The sequence below is a fragment of the Pavona decussata genome, unplaced genomic scaffold, assembly GCF_977016875.1.
Source record: "Pavona decussata unplaced genomic scaffold, jaPavDecu1.1 SCAFFOLD_89, whole genome shotgun sequence".
NCBI classification, from domain to species: Eukaryota; Metazoa; Cnidaria; class Anthozoa; order Scleractinia; family Agariciidae; genus Pavona; species Pavona decussata.
Window position 1 is genome coordinate 1,851,930 of NW_028145506.1, and position 22,205 is coordinate 1,874,134.

Here is a 22,205-nt window from a genome sequence, read left to right on the forward strand (position 1 = left end):
ACACTACCTGTGCTCATTGGTAACAAATAAAGTTTTGTCATATCATACAGGATGAATATCTCCACAAAACCGTGAATAAAAGTTCCAAGGTCGACATAACTGTTTATCGAACCATACAGAAGGGGCGCCTGATCGCGTGATGATCAGGTGATCAGACAGCAACGTCACATGATTCAGCTTCCTCAACGCTTACTAAGTCTGAATGTTATTGGAAAAAGTCACGCTAAAAATTCACGCAAAACAAAACTTCTTCAGTTTAACAAATGATAAGTAATTTTGTACAGGCCATGGGGATGGTGATGAAATCACAGCGTAGAATTTGCTTCGAAAACACTTTTCCTCGCAATCAGAAGTACGGAATGTCTTGTCTCTCGCTGCATCTGGCTTTTCACTTGGGCAATTAACGGTTGGCATAATATGCGAAAAAATTCCTTCTAACATAATGTGATTTTTGAAGCTACTCGTGCGTTCCATTATTGTGGTCGTGGAAGCGAAATGTCCCGCTTCCACTGCTTATGGCGATAGAAACGAAACGTCTCGCATCCACACTCACAATAAATAAACAGTTTTGTCGGGTGAAAGAAGCGAGTTGTTTCGCTTCCAACAACCAATAGGCGACAAAAAGCGAAACGTCTCGCATCCACACTCGCAATAAATAAACAGTTTTGTCAGGTGAAAGAAGCGAGTTGTTTCGCTTCCTACAACCAATGGGCGACAAGAAGCGAAACGTCTCGCATCCACTCTCACAATAAATAAACAGTTTTGTCAGGTGAAAGAAGCGAGTTGTTTCGCTTCCTACAACCAATGGGCGACAAGAAGCGAAACGTCTCGCATCCACACTCACAATAAATAAACAGTTTTGTCAGGTGAAAGAAGCGAGTTGTTTCGCTTCCTACAACCAATGGGCGACAAGAAGCGAAACGTCCCGCATTCAATGACTCTTAGGGGCAAGAGCAATATTTTTCCAAGGTAAAACAAGACGAGGAATAGTTTTCGGCTTGGTTTCGTGAAAGACAGGAACTCGTTTTCGTCTTTAGGAGCTTTAATGGATGTTGACAGCTGAACTCTCAAACGCTTTGCTTGTTAAACAACGCGGCGCGCACATCCACACAGAGCGCTGTGATTGGTTCATAATGCGCGTCATCTTCAAGTACATAGCGATGGTGGTTACCCAAAATTAAATCATGTTAAAACTTCACGGAGAAATGCGTATAAATCATTTGAATACCAATCACCGCGCTTGTTGTACGTTCATGTCCTTCATGGAACGTGATCTGTATTGACAGAGCTTTTGTGGGAGCTGACATAAAGAAAGATATTAACTTACTGAATACTCGTATACACCTTAAGAGAAATAGCTTAGTGTTCTTGTTGGAACCCAAGGGATCCAAAGTTCTTGCTGGCTGTCCGATCAAAATAGGAACAGATGAAAGTTAGACAGACTTAAGTTCTAAATATTTGATTACGTGAATCAGGCTGATAGTTCTTTCACGTGTGGTACATATCACGTTGCGTTATTAAACTCCATAAAATGTTTTCTTTTTTTAAAACGTAATCACTCTTAATGACTCATAATCACTGAATGTAAAATGTTAAAGTACTCTAAAGCATGCAAAATATAAGGATGTTATTATAAAACTCGTAAATATAAATCAATATACTTAATGTGTCTCAACCAAAAGGTAAAAAGAGACGTGCGAGTGAGGAGATAATCTCTCTAAATTTTGTGTTCTCTTGAGTTAACCTCAGTGTATTGCTACTCAAATGTATTTCGAATATAACACCAAACATGCCATTAACTCAATTAAGCATGGTAAATATGTCTGTTAACCCAAATAGTTCCCAATTTACAAAAAAATCATCTAACTTTAAACATATCTATGTAATTAGATAGCAATCATAACAAGAAAAGGCTAATGCTTGTCCACTAAAACTATGTTTGCAAAGTCATATAAGGAAGGCTTATACTTCACGGTTCCGCAACTAGTATTTCGCCTAACTAGAGCCTTCCCAATTTGAACGGCCGCTTACACTTTGACGTTGTGACCTAGAAACAAATTATCCCGCGAAATAGAGTTGCCGATGGGTCGCCCAACCACCTTGTAAACATGCCCTGAACGGTCCAATCTGAACAACGGTGACCTAACGACTTCAATGCAATTGTAATCTAAATCGGAATGATATACTAAGCGAACATCCGCTTGAACCAGTCGATATAGGCTATTAACTCGAGTTAACTGGAGCACTTCATTTCACGATTGTGCAAAGCAAATTAAAAACTGAACTGTTTCAGTTCATATATATAGCCTATCGAATTTTCAACAAAGTTTAAAGTTTAGCAGACATGTACGATTCTTAAACCATTCCAATTTAGGTTGTAGGTTTACACTGAAGTTGTTTAAAAATTACTGTTAGTTCCAGGGCTACCTCGTCAATGCGCGAGTTTACCGATATCATAGAGAGGACGACTACATTTCAATGAAAGAAAATACCAGCTAATGACTATACCGTTATGCACATCACAAAAGCGTAATGTCATTAGCTGGTATTTTCTTTGCGTATATAAATTCGTCTTCGTTGACTAAAAACCGCAAAAGATATCCTGCTTCTTTGTCATACGACTCCACGCGTGCATCAAACCATCCCAGCGTGACCCTGTCTTCTCCCATACATTCCACTGATACTAGTCGCCCGAGTAGCTCGCTCTTGTTCCTCTTGCGAGGGTTTTCCTGCTGGTTTGGTAGTGGTCGTTTGCCCTGCCTACTTGTAGTGGGTTCGTGCATATTAGTATCGGGAGGGCCACTTCTGTCAGCTGTCTTGGAGGATGATTTTTTCCTTCTCCAGGTTGCTTTTGCCATTGCTCGTCGCGCCATGGCCTCTTGAGTATCCGATCGATGATGGATTGTGACATCGTTTTCGGCCGCTACATGCTTTTGCGTAGCCAGCCTGTCCATTCGATATTGATGCTCTAACTGCGTGATCAGGGTACCCGGCCCTTTTGAAGACGGAACACTCAACCTGTTTTTAGACTCGACGGCGTTCGTTGTAAATGGAGTCGTCTCCCATACAGTTGCACTCATGTCGGCGGTGGCCTCACATAACAGCTTCAAGTGCCTCTCTTGTGTCCACCACTGACACCAGGTTTCTGCTTTACTCCAGTGAGTGTTCATGATGGAGGTAGTTGATATATCTTCAAACTGTACAATTCCATCCAGTGCGGACACTGTGACCCTTCCACATAGTGCGTCAAACATTTTAAGTACATCATCTTCGCTTTCTGCAAAAGGAATAGCTCTGCCGATGACTTTGTAACCAATCTGCTCTTCGTCTGTCTGGCACACTCGACTTGCCACACGAAGCACTGAACGCATCCAATGCACCTGGCAACCTTTCAGCACACTGAATGCTTTGGCCTTTCCAACAGTTTGGACTAAACCTGAAGATACACAAAAATAACAAATATTTGCTCCGCTCTATGATCACTTACCGCTTATATATTTTTGGGGGGCAAATGTAGAACGTACCTTGTATTTGCGCATCTGAGTAGTCCACAATGACTGCCTGTAGGGAGTCTTTTGGGTCAAATTCTGGGTAGTAGTTCTTGACACAATTGAATATGCCACTGAAAGCCACTTGATATGCCTCTGCTGTTACTCGGTCCAAGTTCGCTCTGCCACAGATCATGTATTCCATCGTGAGGTGATTGAAGGCGACAATATTGAGCAGGTATGGGAAATCAGCAAGGGGTGGGAACGTGACATCGACAACAATGAAATCAGCACTTGAAAGAATCTTGGCCATTAATCTACTTAAGAAGAAAACTGCATTCAGATTGTCTGTCAAGTAGTGATCCACTTTGTAAGGACATAGATAGGCATCTACTTCGTCGGTAAAGTTGGGTTGGTCTTGCTTCTCGTTGTCAGTAGTAGTGAGGTTCTTGTTAGCATCTTTATTGACACGGCATTGAACTAGCGCTTCGTAGTTCTGAATGATGCTGTACGCTTTGACCAAGTTGGGATCTACTCTTGCCTTCTTCACTACACGATTTATAACGTCGATATTTGCTGCAACAGGAGATTCATCTGCAGGCATACATGACATTCCATAACCCAATTGCACGTCCTTGGCGGTCTTTGTGAAGTCGCTTTGCACGCATTCCACAATTTGTTCGTGCAACATCGTTGGTATCTTGCTTGGGGCTGGTTTTCCATGGGAGTGAGTCACTTCACCAGGGGAAGAGCTGACGACCCCAATCCAACGTCTTACATCCCTTTCGCATTCCTCAGGATGAATATAGACAAACTTGACGTTGCAGGTTTTAGATTTCTCCAGAGGTGCTTTTGGATGGGCTCTACAACGGTTTAGCTGCTGCCGACGAGACACCACGTAGGAGCAGGTGGGCGCACTACATCTCTTAACCCCTTCACAACGACTCTTGTTAATTACCACTTTTGTGGGCGCACCATCGATGTTCCACACTTTTGTAGCAGGCTTGTTGGCCGGTCCTCTGGACAACTGCATGTCATTGTAGATGAAATGTGGATCAGATTTTGCCGACTGATCTAACTGGTTCACGTTCTCCACATACAACAATTTACCCGGCTCGGTGTCAAAACCAGGGTACTGATACTCTTTAGCGACGCATTTCACCCATGAAGATGTATCTTCAATCATTTCTTTGAGACCAGGTAGGAAATGCTTAGATGATCGGTAGGTTTTCGGGGCTCGCTCTTTCTCTTCCATTCTTTCTTTGTGTGGCTTTAGAAGACTCTCTAGTGAACATGGTTCTGGAACCTTAACAGGTCGGGCTTCGTTCACGAATTCCATTCCTTTCGTACTAACTGTCACGGTACGACTCGTCTGCTCATATCTCTGAAATCGGTGGGTAAAGAAATGCATTTCCACGTACCCCAAGGCAATTGACTGACGAAGAACGACTTTCCACCACTCAGGAGTCAATGTCCCCCGACCTTGTTCAACGTCTTCCTTTCCCTTTCCTTCCACTTTTGATGACTCTACTCTTTTCTTCATCTCCGGGGTTTTTTTCCACTTCACGTCGTTACCCCGAAGCCACTCGATAACTTTTCTTTCACCAACACCATTTTGGGATTGCAACTCACGGATGGCAGTTAACAGCATCAGCAAATACTTTGAAATATCAACAGCAGGAGCACTATCCTTCTCACAGGAGAGGCAGCATCTCTCTTCTACTTCCACGTTTTGGGTAACATCTCCAAAATGCTCTCCTATTGCTCTTCGCAAACACCTGCGGACAAATGGGCAATAGATGTAACGCCAACACTGCTTGAATTGGTCTTCCTTCTTCTTTTTCTCCTCAGGAGGGTTATTCCTTGTCCAGAAAGGCAACCTCTGCCAGTCGGGATACTCATTGAATAATAAGAGTGCTTCTGCGGGTTTGCCATCTCTGCCAGCACGACCTAGCTCCTGAACCCAAAGCTCCAAACTCGGCGGACAACCCACTCGGATGACGTACCTCACGTGCGGTATATCTACTCCTACACCAAATGCCTCAGTTGCACAAATAACTTGGAGAGCCTTTTCTTTAAACGCTCTGTGAACTGCGCCCTTCTCTGTAGGGGTCATAGAACCACTGCTCCCGACGTAATATTCCGCTTTCACACCCATTTCTTTCAAAATGTTGCTCAACTTCCTGCAATCTTCAGCAAATGAACAATAAACAATCGCGCAATCAGTTCTTATCTTCTCCTTTATTCGTGTTGCGGTTGGACCGAAGCGTTCCCTTTCCGTTACAATGTTTTTATCTTTCTTTCTCCCTTTGTTTAGGGTTTCTCCGAAACCCTGTCCTCGTTCGATATCAACATAAACGTTGGGCCTGTTCACACTTCCTCTAACCACAAAAGGAGATCTCAGCAAGTCCTTCTTCATTTCTGCTAGCATCTCGGGCGTTGCCGTGGCTGTTAGGGCGGCAATGGGGGTCTTGGGGAACAAATCTTTTAGTGTTTTTAACTGTGAGTAGTTCTTTCGAAACGAACCACCCCATTGCCATATGTAGTGGGCTTCATCTATCGCTACATACGCCAACTTTCCTTCCTCTTCCATCTTCTTCACCTTTTCTAAACAACCACTACTTTCGGTTCCACCAAACAAATATTCTGGTGTCATGTACACGATCTTAGCCAGGTCTTCAGGTGCGCTATTGAAGACAGCATTATAATCGGCCAACGTATGCTCCGATCCCAGCCGTACAACGTTAACGCCTTTGCTAACTAAATTGGAAACTTGATCCTGCATAAGGGAGATGGTGGGACACAAGCACAGGGATATTTGATTAGTAGCCATGACAGCAGGAAGCTGGTACACCAAGCTCTTCCCGCTTGAAGTCGACTGAATAACTACCACATCCTTCCCACTTGTAAGCGCATTTATGGCATGCTCCTGGAATGTGCGGAGACTTGAAATGGAAAAGTAAGTGTTTAAATGGCCGCTCCACCTTATCTTGGTATCATGCGTAATACGAGGCAAATTCTCAAGTCCCTCATAGGCAGAGTTTCCCTCGATTGTTACTTCTGAATTCTCTTCTTGGTTAATACTTGAGTGGTGACCTTGGCTATCATTACAGACCTCGATTTCTTCCACCCCGCTGTCTAGTAAACTTCCGGAGGTATCCTCTCTTGCGTCACTGAGTATTTGTCCCTGGCTATCTGTTTTCTCCAAACGTTCTTTTAGACAACACTGATTGCTGGGCTGGTTAGGGCTTGGCCTTGATTGTAAGCTCGTCCCTTGGGTTGCACCAGCTGTTTCACAGGGAGATCTTGACAAATCTTCTGAATAAACCTTCTGATTGACAATAGAGTAGCTAGGCAGGCCTTCTTCTATCGTCAAGGGGACGTACTGCCCACTACTTGGATGCTTCATTTGACAGTGGCTTGCGTTCTGTCCTGGTTCCATTTTCAACTCTTGTGTTTCCCACACTATTTCTGCGGACGGTTTCAAATGGCTTCTGCAACTCTCTCTATCAGGGCGTTTCTTTAAAGGCGACGACGCAGGTGAGAGGGTGGTACTTGTTAGCAGAACAGAGCTTTGTGTGCTGTTTTCATCCTCATCAGTGTTACCATCCAATAGGAAAGTCCACATTTCTTGTAGCCTCACACTAACTTCACTTATGGTTGGCCGATCGAGAGGGTTTTGCTTCCAACATTCCTGCATGAGGCTTGTGTATGGCTTCAAAGGAAGGGCATGTTCAATGTGGGGTCGCTTTCCTTCGAGTACGAGTTTAGCTACCACTGAAAGTTCTCCATGTGGCACTTGGTGCTGCCAAGGGTGTTTCATGTTTGGGTACAGGAGCTCGTGCATCACCATCCCGAAAGAGTATACATCTCTGGATGTCTTCATTGGCACCACATCACCGACTAAATACTCAGGTGGAATAAATGCAGCTGTTCCCACTACAGTTAAGGATTTTGTCTGCATCACCGTGCTTGCGGTAGTTGTAATGGATCTGTGTGCCTCACCAAAGTCTGTGAGCTTGAATTGCCAGTCGTCATCTTTGCCCCCTACAAGAACGTTTGCACTCTTAATATCGCAGTGAATTATACCATTGCTGTGCAAGTACTGGAGCCCCTGCGACATTTGTTGTAAGGCGTCCACCTTAAGATCCATGGGTATTGACTCTTGTAAATCATCTACCATTTCTCGCAAATTATGATAAGAAGCCGTATCTTCGTCAACTTGAACTTCTTTGCTCATCAGCTCCAGCACCAAAGATACTTCTTCATGACATAAGCCGAGACATTTTACAATGTTAGGGTGCGAAAGACGAAGGAGAACGTTCGCCTCTTCAGCAACCATATTTCTGTAAGCTGCTACACCTTTGCTGATTTTGTACTGTTTCACAGCCACACTTGTATTTTTCCATTTACCACTGTGCACTCGGGCGTAACTTCCCTCGCCAATTACACCTTCCAGCATGATCTCCGACCATTTTATGTTGTAGTGATCCTCGATAACAGGTGTTTTCGAACATTTAGCTCTAGAGAATGTGATAGAACGCCGTCTATTCGTTTCCCTCGGGGCCTCCATTATCTACTGGTAGATAATATTATTTATATTATTTATCATAATAAGCAGTTCCCTTTTTGAGGTATATGCAAATTAATTTAGCGAAAAGTTTGCGAACTTACAGTAAAAGATGTTCATTTCAGTTGACCTTCGACAATGACAATGACCTTCGGCACATGTGTTGCGCTATTCTTCGCGATATAATGAACAGTCTGGTGAAATGTATACCATACTTTTTCATGCTACAAGGTGGGTAATGCTATACATGAAAAATAAATTGGAATTTTTCAGCCCGACTCATTTGCAAGCGCTTGACTTTGGGTTTTTGCCATGACCAAATTTGCATAATGAATTATATGAACGTGTCAACAACATGCAGGAACAGTTTGAACGAACGAGCTGTTTTAAATGTACTGTGGTTTAAATTTTACAGGTTATTCTTTTTACTGTTAGCGCGAATCAATGTTCAAATTAAAAGCCAATAAGAATCGAATTTTAATTTGAACATTAATCCGCGCTAACAATGAATAAATGAATGCATTCTTTGAAACGACTAATGGGTTCAATTTTCAAATAATCGATCCATTAATAGAGTCTAGGGGGCAATTAACGGTTGGCATAATATGCGAAAGAATTCCTTCTAACATAAAGTGATTTTTGAAGCGACTCGTGCGTTCCATTATTGTGGTCGTGGAAGCGAGATGTCCCGCTTCCACTGCTTATGGCGATAGAAGCGAAACATCTAGCTTCTATGACCACAATAAATAAACATTTTTCCGGTGAAAGAAGCGAGTTGTTTCGCTTCCTACAACCAATGGGCGACAAGAAGCGAAACGTCTCGCATCCACACTCACAATAAATAAACAGTTTTGTCAGGTGAAAGAAGCGAGTTGTTTCGCTTCCTACAACCAATGGGCGACAAGAAGCGAAACGTCTCGCATCCACACTCACAATAAATACACAGTTTTCCGGTGAAAGAAGCGAGTTGTTTCGCTTCCTACAACCAATGGGCGACAAGAAGCGAAACGTCTCGCATCCACACTCACAATAAATAAACAGTTTTCCGGTGAAAGAAGCGAGTTCTTTCGCTTCCTACAACCAATGGGCGACAAGAAGCGAAACGTCTCGCATCCACACTCACAATAAATAAACAGTTTTCCGGTGAAAGAAGCGAGTTGTTTCGCTTCCTACAACCAATGGGCGACAAGAAGCGAAACGTCTCGCATCCACACTCACAATAAATAAACAGTTTTCCGGTGAAAGAAGCGAGTTGTTTCGCTTCCTACAACCAATGGGCGACAAGAAGCGAAACGTCTCGCATCCACACTCACAATAAATACACAGTTTTGTCAGGTGAAAGAAGCGAGTTGTTTCGCTTCCTACAACCAATGGGCGACAAGAAGCGAAACGTCTCGCATCCACACTCACAATAAATAAACAGTTTTGTCAGGTGAAAGAAGCGAGTTGTTTCGCTTCCTACAACCAATGGGCGACAAGAAGCGAAACGTCTCGCATCCACACTCACAATAAATACACAGTTTTGTCAGGTGAAAGAAGCGAGTTGTTTCGCTTCCTACAACCAATGGGCGACAAGATAAATAAACTCGCAATAAATAAACAGTTTTGTCAGGTGATAAAAATTCGCGCATTAGTTTTGCAGTGGTTGGGTGAAGCCTGGGCACTAGATGCTAAGGTACTCTTCCAGTCGAGATTGCACGTGGTTTCATCCTGTTCCGTTCGTTGAGATATATGCCGACTTAATGCGCCCTATTTGTACCACGACTGTAATGAGCAAAGCCTTTCTTATATATTCAGGTAAGGTAGCTTATTTTTTCCCTCTTTAATATCTTCAAGCCGGACAAGATAGACTTGAAAAAGCCCCTTTGAATCGTAAAGTTGACGGGGGCATATGCTGTCTACTTTGTCGATTTGGATACCGAAATTGTTAAACAAGCTATATCTTCAAACGACGATCGGCAGACCACATACAACTAAATGCTTGTAAAGTCAGAGGACTCAGAGGCATACTGAATTCTACGAACATAACCGTAGCTTTGCACCGGGGGGTTGTGTCTCTGTGTAGAAGTGTGTGTGTGTGTGGGAGGGTACTCTTCGGAATTCTTGATTGGGGTTTGCTGCTCTGTTCTCCAAATCCTGATCCTATTTCAGATCAAAACAGGTCATTTTCCACACCCGTTTTCAGACCTGAGTGCAAAGCTTGGCATCGAAATCAACGGAGGTGAACACCATGCAACCAAAGAATGGGCAAAATTCAGCCCGAATGATATACTTTCAGTTACTTTGCCTTCTCCCTTATTCACTTTGACTTGAGAATACGCTCTCGTAGTTCCCTTGAAAACCATACACGATTTCAGACCATAATGGTAAAAGTCTATACCCGTTTTCAGACCTAAACGGCTCAAAAACCATACCCTTTGGGGCGGCACATACCTATATGGCCTCTGATAGTAGTGTCTCCCCCCCTCCTTGAAGCTTTGCAATGCGGGTAAATATCCAGTAACATCAACTCAAAATGATCTACGTTTGGAGTCTTTGAATATGATACCAGATTTTTTGATAATACAAGATTACTTCTAATCGTATGCATTTGTACTGGTATTTTCTTTCATCGAAATGTAGTCGTCCTCTCTATGATATCGGTAAACTCGCGCATTGACGAGGTAGCCCTGGAACTAACAGTAATTTTTAAACAACTTCAGTGTAAACCTACAACCTAAATTGGAATGGTTTTAGAATCGTACATGTCTGCTAAACTTTAAACTATGTTGAAAATTCGATAGGCTATATATATGAACTGAAACAGTTCAGTTTTTAATTTGCTTTGCACAATCGTGAAATGAAGTGCTCCAGTTAACTCGAGTTAATAGCCTATATCGACTGGTTCAAGCGGATTGTCACCAAACAGATTTTAAGATCAGATTTTAATGCGTCTTCTGTGAGTAAATGCGTCTTCTCCTAGTACAATTCTCAAGGTTCTCTTGTTCATGAAAGCCGCTTCTATTTATGCTTACATTACATATGCATGAATTCGATCGGTTAACACTAAAAATCAACAACATTATTTAGGTCTTATTAGGTAGTTTCAGCTGTTCAAGGTCCATGAGATAAAAGAATCTTAAATGAGGCTAGTTATATTTACTTGTGCAAAATTATGTACTTCAAGGAATAACTCACATAAGGAATTCTTAAACAACAAAGTAAACGGTCCTATAGGAAGATGTCAACTTTTCCAAAGTTGCCATCAAAAGAAAGTTAAGTTCTGAATTATGAAAAGCACCGTTTTCAGGCCTTGAGCTCACGAATTGAGAACAAAGAACTTAGAAGGTGTTGAAAACATGGAGGAAAGCTAGGTTTTAATAGTGTACAGAAAATATATTAATATGCGCACTTTCGTCAAGAAGTGCGAATGTTTCGCGGGTAAAAATAAATAGTTCGTTAAAATTTTATTGAAAGGAAATTGCTTGTTTAGAAAGCTTGTCATCTTACGCAAATTGCTAAATTAAAATAAATCATTTCTTTAGAAAACTTGAACAGCTGAAACTCACTCTGAAATTAAGAAAAGATTGTTTAAGAAATTACAACTTGAAATTACAATTCAGGAAACAATACTTTCATAATGTTCAACAAGAAATCACTGAAGTTCGACGCTTTAAATTATTTAAACCGATTATCTAAATCCCTAAGTTTATTTCATTATTTCAAAATCCCAAAATCAGTAAATATGAATAAATGCGGATAAATATGAATGAATAAAAGGAAATTCGAGGTGCTGCCAAATAAGAACTGGATCTCTGATGTTTGATGAACCCAGCGTCGCTGTTTGTTTAGTTGTCTTTTATTTGCGAGCAATTATGTTTTCAGAGATGTCAGTTCTTCTTGGCGGCACCCGTTTAATAAAATATGTCGAAAAAAACCCCTAAATAAAATGCCAAATGGCTAACCCTAAAATAGCTTAAAATATACTCTTACAGGATGTTCGCTTAGTATATCATTCCGATTTAGATTACAATTGCATTGAAGTCGTTAGGTCACCGTTGTTCAGATTGGACCGTTCAGGGCATGTTTACAAGGTGGTTGGGCGACCCATCGGCAACTCTATTTCGCGGGATAATTTGTTTCTAGGTCACAACGTCAAAGTGTAAGCGGCCGTTCAAATTGGGAAGACTCTAGTTAGGCGATATACTAGTTGCGGAACCGTGAAGTATAAGCCTTCCTTATATGACTTTGCAAACATAGTTTTAGTGGACAAGGATTAGCCTTTTCTTGTTATGATTGCTATCTAATTACATAGATATGTTTAAAGTTAGATGATTTTTTTGTAAATTGGGAACTATTTAGGTTAACAGACATATTTACCATGCTTAATTGAGTTAATGGCATGTTTGGTGTTATATTCGAAATACATTTGAGTAGCAATACACTGAGGTTAACTCAAGAGAACACAAAATTTAGAGAGATTATCTCCTCACTCGCACGTCTCTTTTTACCTTTTGGTTGAGACACATTAAGTATATTGATTTATATTTACGAGTTTTATAATAACATCCTTATATTTTGCATGCTTTAGAGTACTTTAACATTTTACATTCAGTGATTATGAGTCATTAAGAGTGATTACGTTTTAAAAAAAGAAAACATTTTATGGAGTTTAATAACGCAACGTGATATGTACCACACGTGAAAGAACTATCAGCCTGATTCACGTAATCAAATATTTAGAACTTAAGTCTGTCTAACTTTCATCTGTTCCTATTTTGATCGGACAGCCAGCAAGAACTTTGGATCCCTTGGGTTCCAACAAGAACACTAAGCTATTTCTCTTAAGGTGTTTACGAGTATTCAGTAAGGTAATATCTTTCTTTATGTCAGCTCCCACAAAAGCTCTGTCAATACAGATCACGTTCCATGAAGGACATGAACGTACAACAAGCGCGGTGATTGGTATTCAAATGATTTATACGCATTTCTCCGTGAAGTTTTAACATGATTTAATTTTGGGTAACCGCCATCGCTATGTACTTGAAGATGACGCGCATTATGAACCAATCACAGCGCTCTGTGTGGATGTGCGCGCCGCGTTGTTTAACAAGCAAAGCGTTTGAGAGTTCAGTTGTCAACATCCATTAAAGCTCCTAAAGACGAAAACGAGTTCCTGTCTTTCACGAAACCAAGCCGAAAACTATTCCTCGTCTTGTTTTACCTTGGAAAAATATTGCTCTTGCCCCTAAGAGTCATTGAATGCGGGACGTTTCGCTTCTTGTCGCCCATTGGTTGTTGGAAGCGAAACAACTCGCTTCTTTCACCTGGCAAAACAGTTTATTTATTGTGAGAGTGGATGCGAGACGTTTCGCTTCTTGTCGCCCATTGGTTGTAGGAAGCGAAACAACTCGCTTCTTTCACCTGACAAAACTGTTTATTTATTGTGAGTGTGGATGCGAGACGTTTCGCTTCTTGTCGCCCATTGGTTGTAGGAAGCGAAACAACTCGCTTCTTTCACCTGGCAAAACAGTTTATTTATTGTGAGAGTGGATGCGAGACGTTTCGCTTCTTGTCGCCCATTGGTTGTAGGAAGCGAAACAACTCGCTTCTTTCACCTGACAAAACTGTGTATTTATTGTGAGTGTGGATGCGAGACGTTTCGCTTCTTGTCGCCCATTGGTTGTTGGAAGCGAAACAACTCGCTTCTTTCACCCGACAAAACTGTTTATTTATTGCGAGTGTGGATGCGAGACGTTTCGCTTCTTGTCGCCCATTGGTTGTAGGAAGCGAAACAACTCGCTTCTTTCACCTGGCAAAACTGTTTATTTATTGTGAGTGTGGATGCGAGACGTTTCGCTTTTTGTCGCCTATTGGTTGTTGGAAGCGAAACAACTCGCTTCTTGCACCCGACAAAACTGTTTATTTATTGTGAGTGTGGATGCGAGACGTTTCGCTTCTTGTCGCCCATTGGTTGTAGGAAGCGAAACAACTCGCTTCTTTCACCGGAAAAATGTTTATTTATTGTGGTCATAGAAGCTAGATGTTTCGCTTCTATCGCCATAAGCAGTGGAAGCGGGACATCTCGCTTCCACGACCACAATAATGGAACGCACGAGTCGCTTCAAAAATCACATTATGTTAGAAGGAATTTTTTCGCATATTTTGCTTAATACTGCGTTCCCGAGCAAGGGCTGTCGACACCCTGCTGACTATTCTCGAAACAGTGCATTTGGGGATGCCACCGACTGTGTCACCTACCACCTCCAAAAAACTACCACTTGCTAAAAAACGAAGAGCAACAAGAACCTGGTCCTGTGGTTTCAATGCACGGTTTCGTTTGGTTGGTCTTTCGAGATCGGCAGCAATCGTGTCGGTGATAAACTGAATGGAATTACGCGAAAATCTGTAGCGTGACTTAACCTCGGCTTCAGAGAGTCCGTCGAGCAAGTTGTCATTAAGGTTAAAAATTCTTTCACGCCTTGGTAGCACGCCGCGAAAAAGCAAATCAACTGCCATGTTGTTTCACTGATTTGCAACAACGTCATTTTAACCAATTGTTAACAAGTTAACACTCGTCGCGAGGTACGTTAAATTTAACCCATGGTTAGAGGACATTTAACCATAGTTAACACTAACCGGCGTTCGAGCAACCGAAACTAACCCTCGGTTAATTTTTAACCATTGGTTAGGGGGTTTAACCAATGGTTAAGAGTTAACCATCTTTCGAGCAACCGGGGCCAGGTCCCCTAACAGGGCAGTGGGGAGGGGAGGGGGAAGAATACTCTTTTCTCGCCAAAAATTTCGACAAGCGGGAAAGACTGGGGACAAAATTAGTTTTATAAAATTTCAATATGGCGAGCGGTGGAGAGCGAGCGACCTCTGAAAGAACATTAGTTTGTCTTTTACAAGCTGTACAAGGTCACAGGACCATTGTAGAACTACGAAACGAATCTTCAGCTGCGGGGCTGATTGATAATGTCGATGGCTTTATGAATATTTCCATGTCTGACGTGAAGTTTTCAAAACAAAATGGACAAGCTATTAAGAAGTTATGGACTTTCCAACAATGTTTATACAGGGCAAGCAAATTCGTTACGTTCAAATTCCCGATTTTACTGACATGCGGAAGGCTATTGAAGAACAGCTGACAAAAATAGGGAACACGAGGAAAGCAAAAATCGGACGGCCAGTGAGGAAGGGAGGCAAAAGGTGACGCTTATACAAAGGAGAGTTTCAGGTATAGCCGATCTTTGGAGAGGGCTGTGTTAGAATCCAAAACGAAAATTGGCGTTAACCCTGCATACTTCAGAGATGTAACAATGTATGGCATTTTTCCCAAATTGAAACTTGTTATCTTTGAAAAATGCATGGTCTTTGGATTCCAATAGTCCTTGCTATGATCTGCTTTTCCTGCATAGTCAGAAACACCACAAAAGTATCTTTATATATACCAGATATAGCTCGTATTCAAGCAATTGGCAAAGGACATGCACGGACTGTTTGCTTAGGGATGTATGGGCCAGTCCGATGTTAATGGTATTAACCCATTATGCACCAGCCGTTTCCAGAGGTTTTCCAAAATTCAGCAAAATTAGCAAAGTGGTTATTTCCTACCCTATGTGCAGTAAAAATACATAACTAACAGGGCAAAAAAAACAACACCCCTTTGGTCTAAGATAGTTAAAATTACTAATAATGGAATAAAATACACTAGTTGCCTATTAAAAATGTTCCAAAAAACAAACTTGCAGGTAAAAATTTCCGAAATTTCAATTAAATTTGATCCGCGCATCACATGCATTGGGTGAAATTTGATCCGTCTCGAGGCATGTGTTTGTTTACGCAAGATTACACAGTTGTCACGTTTTCTCAATGAAAATAGAAAGAAAAACATACAGAAAGCTTTCCTAAATGAAAAATTTATTCAGAAAAGTCTTTTTTTACGCCTTAGAAAGAAACGCGTATAATTATAAATGCGAGATGAGAGACGCGTAAGCGATTTGAAGAAACTACGAGTCCATTTTGAAGCGAATTTATCGACCCGTGCGGGGCACGTTATTCAAATATTTCGCAAAAACTGTTTAGAGTTGCTTTGATTGCCTTTTTCTGGCTGGCGGTGACAAAGTTGGCTCACTGGCCGATGTCAAGTTTACTCTCGTGTGGCTCGCTGGCCGATAGTTTGTTACAGTTGTCGTTTGCTTTAGCTTTGGTTGGATTGAAGTCAGTTTAAAGAGGTTTCTCAGTTTTTTTGATTGCTTTTGCCCGCTGGCGTTGTCTGGATTTGGCACGCTTTCCACGATCAGAACCATGCGGCATTGACGTCACAATCTCTGCGAGCTGCGAGCTACGATTGGTCCCTTGCAATTTTCACTACGTCATTGGAATCCCAGGAATCTTACCTTACACTCAGGAATCTTACCTTACAAACATGCCTCTCGATCACTCGAGATTTTTTCCGCCCGCACAGTACTTTCGCACGGCTCTATATAATGCTGCCGCCTCGCCAGCCTCGCGTCTTCGCTCGGCTGACTCGTTGGCAATTAGGAGGCACTATTTCGTGCAGAATATTCTACAGTAGCAGAAGGAGGTGTCATCCTTAAGATGACCCCTAAAATGTTCCAAAATCTTGCTTTATGGGTGTGCAATGAATTATTTTCACCTCCTGACAATAATTTCTCACAAGTTATCATTTTTCAAATTTTCTGGCTAAAAGACAACTCAAATAATCATGGTTATTTTTGTACATAAATAATATAAAAAAATTAACTTATATTATATACTTATATACTTGCTGTAAACACTTTTTTCATTACTGTTGTATTTTCCTAACCCAAGCCTAATTTAACTAGCAGAGCTCTTCAACCAGTATTATAAATTCTACTTCCCCCTATTTTATTTAACTGCACAGAAGTAGTGGCCAACACGAAAGCCTTGCTCCTTTGGCCACTACGCACTTCTTCTGTAGAAGGTAAAATCATTAAGTAAATTGCTCTGTACGTTTAGTTTTTTTCTTACTGTAAAATATATTGTATTTCATTGTAATAAGTGTAAATAAAATTGAATTGAATTGAATTGAATTGTATCCAAAGTGGTACCAAACCAGCTTGCTATGGTTTTTCAAAGAGCTGATAACTTTATCTACTGGATAATTCTTTATCCAGTAGATAAAAGGTTCCCCAGGCAAGTGATTTGTTTTATCTGCTGCCTTATGGATTCATCCACTGGATAAGTTATCTGTCCTTTGTATAACTGGGGCTAGAAAGTTTAAAAACCCATACATTTTTTTTTTTGGGGGGGGGGGGGGTGGATATTCAGGTACACAGTATTAGTGGTGGAGGAGGAGTGGCTGGAAGCACCTTTTTTTGGATTTCAAATTAGCAATGTGGGGACTTTTTGGAGTTAGAAATTTTCTTTTTTTTTTTCAGATAGAAAGATTTTGGCAGACACTTTTTAAGGTTTGACAACAAAAAAGGTATGCTAGATTTTTGTTCATTTTAAGTGAATAATAAGATTTTCAGAATTTCATTTTTGCAGTAATAACGTAGTATAAAACCATCATATACTTTTCATTCCATGACTACTAGTAAAATAAGAGATCATGTTCCTGTTTGTGACTGCCCAGTGAACACAAATGTATCATCTGCCACTCTGTCTTAAGTTTATAATTATATGTTATAGATGAATAGTAAGTGAAAGATACTCAGGTGCGCACATGACTGTCTCGCAATCTCTTTGATCGTTTTTACGTTATACTATTTTGACGTGGAGGAAAAAATGTTTGGGGTCTGGTAGTAGCCAAATGGTACATTTTTAGGTCTTCAAATTATACGGCATTTGCACCAGGTAATCATATTAATTTTATACTTGGGTGCTCTAAATTATGTCCATCTAGGTGACCATGAGCACAGTCATCTCTGTGAACTCGGATACTCCCTCCACTCTTTCTTAATTTTCATGCAAATGCTCACCAAAATTGTCTTAGAGAGCCTCCTTCTGTGGCTAGCTCTGTCACTTTTTCAACTGAAGTCTCCCCTCCTCTTTTCCATGCCAGCTAAACTTGCTACAAGGCCACCTTAGCAACAAATTTATTTGGATAGTGACTTAATGCTACCTTTTATATAAGTGACTTGCCCAATGATGTGCAAGCTCACCAACAACAATACTTATGAGCAAACAAGTTAGGTCAACAGTGAACATTCAATTCACATTCATCAGTCAGAGAGTAATACAGACTCTCAATGAAAAATGTAAACAGGAATGTTTGATACCCACTAGATACCTCAACCCTCTACTGGCTGGAAGCCCTGGGTCCAGGATATTCTTGGAGACTGTTCCATGTTGTTCTTGTACCCTCAAAGTTACCATTATAGTCAAATCTCATTTCAGTTGGTATAGCTCTAACTATGTGGCTAAAATCCTTAAGGGTGACTATTTTGGACCAAGTTCCACGCATTGAAATGCAAATACCAATCAAAACAGATAAAATAATACATTACCTAGAAGTGATGGCGATAAATCCCAAAATTTCGCATTAACAGTGGAAACTCAATTGACATGAAGCATTGTTCACTAAAATAAATAGAGACTAATGCCTCTGATTTCGGATTGCCAAATACTTGACGACAGTCTTGCAACCATACCCTGTCTAGGACGGGTCCAGGGTAGACTTGTTTGAAATTATATACCCTGTTCAGGGCAGAGAGGGCAAAAACCATACCCTATCCAGCGGCCATCCCTGTATAGCCCATATAGGGGAGTAACCCCCCCCCCCCCTGGCACCTTTATTTAAAAGCAAAATGAATAGGTAAGACCTCAGGTATTCAAAGATCTTTCTTGATCTTTTTTATCTAAAAACATATCCATCAAAATAAGCACAAATTTAAAACATATGTTTAATAAACCAACCATAGTATTTTAAGTTGCCATTTTGATTGATTAGAAAAAAATCTCTTGATGCAACTCAAGAACAGGGTTCTCTCAGTTTCTCAGTGCAACAAGTAAAAGAAATTTCAGTAAATGACATTTAACACTCGCAGGGGTGGAGGTGATGGTAGGGTGGAAGTTTGGCGGGGTGCAAATTTGGAAGCAGAGTCCATTTAAATATAATTTAATAGGGGTATGATGTGGGATAAAGTTACATTGTGATATTTTGTAAATGCAAGCATGCAAAGAAGATAAGATGGCAAGAAAAGGGTAGAAAACAGGAGTAAAAAAATGTGAACAGTGCTGAGCTCTTCAAACCTTCCTGTCCTCTACTCCTTACAAGTCTTCCAGTCTTTATTGATACCAACTAGGGATTGTTCCAGATATATCTAATATTACCCCTAGCCTCCCTCCTCAAGGTTATTAGATTTTAACCTTCCCACCCCTTTGAAATTCCATGTAGGTTAGCCGTAGGTCTTTGATTCAAATCTTGTTTATGGCGGGTGGGGTCTGCCTTTTTTTGTTTGGATTTTTAGCACATGATTTCATAAGTCTTTGTAGTGTTTTTGCAGGCTTATAGACCTTTCATACGCTGCCTTTAGAGTTTTGTTTTTTTTTCCATTTTTTCTTTACGGCAAAAAACACTGCCAAAAACTGAGGATGACACCGTGATACCAAATATAATGTTTTTTTCTGTTAAAAACACCAAAACCGTTTTTGGATTTGAATTGAGTCAGATTAGTGCCTGGGGGCATTTTGGAAGAGATATTTTGTATTGGGCTTTTTTGGCAGGGCCTTTTTTTTTGTTGTTGTTGTTGTTGTTGCTGTTGTTTTTTATTGGCAACGATTTGGACTTCCGTGCCAGGGCTCAGGGTTCACTAGCCTGATTCTCAGACGGTCCTGGTTGCGACATGGCCACACACTCTCTCCCTTCCTCAGAGAGCATGTGACTGCGAGCAATCATGACTGTCCGAGAATCAGGCTAAAGGTTAACTAGACAAGCCCACACTGATAAACCTGGGGGCAGGGGTTGGGAGGTGGAATTACTCCATAAATAACTTAGGCCCGGTTCATACGTCGAATTTCTACCGTGTCGAATGCAATTCAATTAAGTGCAGCAGAAATGCAACTGTTGATTCAGACGTCGCACTTGTGCCGCACTTAATTCAGAGTTGATACTGCAGTGTCTGTCGGTCAGCAGTAAATATGATAGACTTGGGTATCCAATGTGGCGGACAAATATACGCGTGACCAAAATATTCTCCTTACTGTGCACTTCTTCATCAGTGTCATCATCAGAGCTGCAACAGCTCTCCTGCAGTACTTCCATGTAGTTTCCTGCGAGGATTTTCTCCTCTTCAGATGAGCTTTCTTCTTCGTTGGAATCGCGCGGGTGCCATGACGCCCTTTTGGACTGTCAGCCTTGATTTACGCATGCTCAACACATTAGCATAATGTATGTAAATGTATGAATTCGATTCAACATGGTAGAAATGCGACGTTTGAATCGGTGCCGCATTTCTGCCGGATAATGCGACAAGACCAGTCGAACGTACGGCACAAATCCGGCAGCTTATTCAGACGTCGAATTTCTGTCGAATTTAATTAGTTTAATTGAATTCGACACGGCAGAAATTCGACGTATGAACCGGGCCTTACCGTAATGATTCCATTTAGCGCCCAGGGCACTTATTTACTTATGGTACCTCGAGGGAATGGGCTTATAAGGGACAGGGTACTTATTTCTTTTATGAAACAGCAAATGTGCAAAACCAATTGTTGATATTTATTTAAAAAGGAACAATAACGGATACTGTAAAAGTAACATACAGTGAATATTCACTTAATGGTAGGGAATTTTGAAAATCATCAGTGTATTCAAAGAGATACCTTCAGTGTTGTTTGCATCAATAACAAATCTTTCCAGCACAGTATCTTCTACGTCCCATTGGGTTATTCTGTCAAAGGGATTATTGTCACGTGATTTGCTTATGGCTTGATTTGTACCACCTTGAGCTGTTCTAATCCTATTTGACAAGACTACTTTTCCTTGAAGCCGTGAATGTTTTCTATCACTGAATATCACAGAATAGGGGCATTGATTGGAATGAGGGTGCTTACGCAATAGGGGTCGCTTATTAACAAAAAACAGAAGGGGTGCCAATCAAAGAGGGAGAGCTTATTGAAACAAAGGCGCTAAATCAAGTCATTACGGTAATATGCAGGCATGCTGCTTAACAGGGTAGTTAAAAGCTAGTCATTGTCATAGACAAATTAAAGATGTGCTGATTCTGTGGTTATGGGTACCATGGAAATGAGGTGCTTTTTAAAAGGCAATAACTCTTCATTCCATTGTGTTATTTTAATGTTTTTTTTTTCTTTCTTTATTGATTATTGGCCGAGACGAAACGCCGCGTCAGACTAGCCACGAACATTTCACAAGTGACATTTTTTCAATTCTTTATTGATTATTCAATATGTTAAATACTGGGGATAAATCTTAATCTTATAAGCCCCAGCTTTCTTTGAGATTTTCCCGCCACAAGTCATTTTCCTAGCTGTTTTGTTACTTTTCTTTTAATTGTAGTTGTCACTTTTTTGTTATGGATGGATAAAAGTTGCTTGAAACACTGAAGAGGATATACGTCTAATAAAGTTCATATCTGATGCTTATTTTTTTTTAACTTCTTTTTCTCAGCTACAATGTAACTGTTGCAGATGTCTTGCTCTTTCTGGCTGAAACCCTCAAAAGAAGATTCTCTCTCGAGTGACATCTCAGGGCAGCATAATCCAGCCACCAAGAGGAGCCATTCTATCCACAGAAGCCTTGCAAATGACAAGCAACCTTGCAGACAATCTACCTTTAATCAGCCTGCCACTTTACTCACTTCAATGCTTCCTTATGCACATAAGTTTACTGAAGAAAATGAAGCCGTCCCAAGTTAAAGATGCCATAAGAAAGGCTCTTAAAATAAGAGATGAGATGATAGATAGCCAACGTACAAAAGAAACTTTGTTTACAGATCCCCCCCCCCCCCCTCCCTGCATATATAATCAGAATCCTCTCCTGGGAAGCTGTACACACACAAAACTTTGCATGCATAAGGTATGCTCAAATAAAACCACCTTGTACACCAGATGAAAAGAACCACAGGAAAGTAGCGCTTGATATCTTTCCCTCAAGCGGGTGGTACTTTAGGATTTTATCCACAGACTCAAAAGTGTGAACACGACATGAGTTT

At 40.9% G+C, this 22,205-nt stretch overlaps 2 protein-coding genes and 1 long non-coding RNA gene across 3 annotated transcripts in view; 1 reads left to right on the top strand and 2 right to left on the bottom strand.

The window, feature by feature from the left end:
* The window catches only part of LOC146474514 (uncharacterized), a 62,461-nt gene that overhangs the window by 17,258 nt on the left and 22,998 nt on the right, over nucleotides 1–22,205 (bottom strand). The gene's annotated exons all lie outside the window — the stretch shown is intronic.
* LOC146474515 (uncharacterized) lies at nucleotides 2,346–4,270 on the bottom strand. The gene is made up of 2 exons (XM_085117128.1): nucleotides 3,525–4,270; nucleotides 2,346–3,436 (listed from the first exon to the last, which is right to left on the bottom strand). Exons 1-2 carry the CDS (start codon nucleotides 4,177–4,179, stop codon nucleotides 2,520–2,522), a joined length of 1,572 nt encoding a protein of 523 aa, XP_084973254.1. The 5' UTR covers nucleotides 4,180–4,270; the 3' UTR covers nucleotides 2,346–2,519.
* LOC146474516 (uncharacterized) lies at nucleotides 14,887–21,916 on the top strand. Its single transcript, XR_014866173.1, has 3 exons — nucleotides 14,887–15,249; nucleotides 17,466–17,512; nucleotides 21,662–21,916. It is a non-coding gene; the product is annotated as an uncharacterized LOC146474516 (long non-coding RNA).

Excerpts from the sequence above, each read along its gene's own strand:
- LOC146474515 (XM_085117128.1), bottom strand. The coding sequence starts at position 4,179 with ATGTTGCACGAACAAATTGTGGAATGCGTGCAAAGCGACTTCACAAAG. Across the intron at positions 3,437-3,524 it reads CTCAGATGCGCAAATACAAG|GTTTAGTCCAAACTGTTGGA; the intron begins GTACGTTCTACA and ends GTGTATCTTCAG.